This window comes from Diceros bicornis, chromosome 18 (genome assembly GCF_020826845.1).
Source record: "Diceros bicornis minor isolate mBicDic1 chromosome 18, mDicBic1.mat.cur, whole genome shotgun sequence".
Lineage (NCBI taxonomy): Eukaryota > Metazoa > Chordata > Mammalia > Perissodactyla > Rhinocerotidae > Diceros > Diceros bicornis.
In genome coordinates, this window is record NC_080757.1 from 12,149,867 (window position 1) to 12,152,076 (window position 2,210).

Sequence of the window (2,210 nt, forward strand, 5' to 3'; positions counted from 1 at the left end):
AGACTGAAAAAGAGGGATTTCTTCCATCAGAGGTACCATAATTACAGACATTTCCAAGTAAAGTATAGGCAGTATGAGAGTGCTATGTTCGACATTAAACATTCATGAGTAAACAGAGATGGCAGGTGGGTAAATAATCTGCCAAGGTGCGTTTCGGTAGTAGGTTTTTTGGGTCTGAGATGACAAACCCCTAGGGGTCAGGTAGTTTTCCAGGGTGAATTCTTGTCCATGACAGATGCCCCCACCCCCTGCGTCTTGGGTCCCTTAGCTCTGGAAGGGCTCCGGACTAGGATGAAGCCGCCCTGCAGTCCCCAAAGGTAGCCCTTCGGTAGACCCCAGCTAGGGCTCCAAAGTCTCATCCCGCACAGCCCCCGAGCTATGGGTATGCGTCCCAGGAGGTCGCATCAAGCAGCCTCCGGTCTCACGACGTCCAAGACACGACGGGAGCGTGACTTCCTATCAGGACAGCTCCTCTGGCAATGGGGCTCGGCTCGGCTCGACAGCGGCAGCAAAGCCTAAGAAAGGAAAAAAGGCACAGTCCAGGTCATCCCGAACCCCTGGCGGCGCAGCGCGCTACCCAGACAAACGTCACTCACCGCGTCTAGCGCTCCGGCAGCGTCCGTTGCGCACTCAGGTCCGCCAGCTCCCGCGCTCCGAGCTCTGTCTGCGCCAGCTCGGGGGCACAGCCGCCTTCTCCTGGGGCGATGCAGCATCACAGGGCTCCGGCCCAGCCCGGGCCTGGGCGCCGACCCTCCCCGCGGGGCCCTCTCTGGAAGGCCGCGGGTCCGGGTCTGGCTCATCCCTTAAAGAACAGAAGGTTGGGCTCGCTGTGCGCGCCCCAAACACAAAATGACAGGCGCCCTGCGCGTACCCCCACCTCACAAAGTGGTAGGGTCCAGGGACATTATCCTCATTATAAACAGGACTCAACCTCACCCCGAGATTCTAAACGTTGGGGGCTGACTGTGCCCCCTCCGCTAATCTCCAGGTGCAAATAGACCCTTATTTCACTATCGGCAGCTGCTTTGGACGTTTCTATTGATGTATAGTTAGACAAAGGTAGTGACAAGCAGAGAAAAAAAGAAACAAGCATCAAAAGCTAGATGAAGGGGGTAGGGCGCGTTTCCAAACCCCAAAAGCCAAGCCCTTCTTTTCCCTTTCCTCTTCCCTCTGCGGTGCGCCCACCCCGTCCCGCCGTAGCCACTCAGGCAAGATGTAAATGGATATAAGTAAAGATGCAGGAGGTGATGGAGAAGGCGATGGCCGCGTAGATAATGATGGAGAGGTGAGGAAAATGGTCGAGATAGCAGCCCTCGTCCATTGGAGGCGCCTCCTCCTTGGGCGGAGGGCGCGCAGCGGCCTTCGGGGGCTGCCCGGCGCGGCCCCCCTGCGCCCTCCCGCTGGCGCGCCGACCAGCCTTCTTGCCCGCGGCCGACGCCGACTTGGGTGCGCGGACTGCTCGGGGCTCTTCCGGAGGAGGCTTGTCAAACAGGCCTTCGGAGTCAGCGTCGGGGTCCAGGCGAATCTGCTCGGGGTCCCAGGGTTTGCGCTGAAAGAGTTCGTCAGCCATTGGCGAGGAGCCCGGGAAGGTCGGTCTGCTGGGTTTCTGTGGTCGCGTCCGGGCTGGGTCCGAGCTCAGTGGGCGGCGGCCGCGGCTGCGGCTCTATTTCTACCGCCCAGGGGGGGCGGCAGGGGGCGGAGCCAGCGGGGCTGGGGGCCTCTGCAGGGTCTGTCCCGCCTCTCAGCCGAGGCGCCGCTTCCCCTGGCTCCTCCTTCAGCCCCCAGCCTGTTGCAGAGGTTGGCTCTCAGCGCCCGCGGCTCTGAAGTCTCTGAGCAGATTCGTGCCTATGGCAACCCGACGCGCGGGGCGGAGGGGGGAGGCGGGGCGGGGAGGGACACAGGCAGGAGAGAGCGGGTGCGAGCTCCTAGCTGGGACCCAGGGGCGCAAAAAGTGATCTTTGCGCATAAAGAACTGCAATGCGTACGGCCAGGATCCCAGCTGTATGCGGAGCTTCCCCAGGGCTTTATTTCTCTGTTTAAAAGAAATATTTATTGTGGTGTCTTTTTTTTTAAATTTAATATTTAATACATGAAAAAACGAATACATAATCTTTGTAGAAAAATTGAAAATTAGAAAGCACTGTAAGCAAAAACAGTAACAAACAAAGGCTCTCACAATCTCAAGGCCCAGAGATAGCACAGTTAACGTG

General features: G+C 58.4%; 1 protein-coding gene across 1 annotated transcript; it reads right to left on the reverse strand.

Annotated features, from left to right (window-relative positions):
* LOC131416626 (uncharacterized) lies at positions 1–1,621 on the reverse strand. Its single transcript, XM_058559281.1, has 2 exons — positions 597–1,621; positions 1–515 (listed from the first exon to the last, which is right to left on the reverse strand). Exon 1 carries the CDS (start codon positions 1,568–1,570, stop codon positions 1,205–1,207), a length of 366 nt encoding a protein of 121 aa, XP_058415264.1. The 5' UTR covers positions 1,571–1,621; the 3' UTR covers positions 1–515; positions 597–1,204.
* Positions 1,622–2,210: the final 589 nt, after the last annotated feature.

Bases quoted from the DNA above. Each gene is read 5' to 3' on its own strand.
- LOC131416626 (XM_058559281.1), bottom strand. From the start codon at position 1,570: ATGGCTGACGAACTCTTTCAGCGCAAACCCTGGGACCCCGAGCAGATT.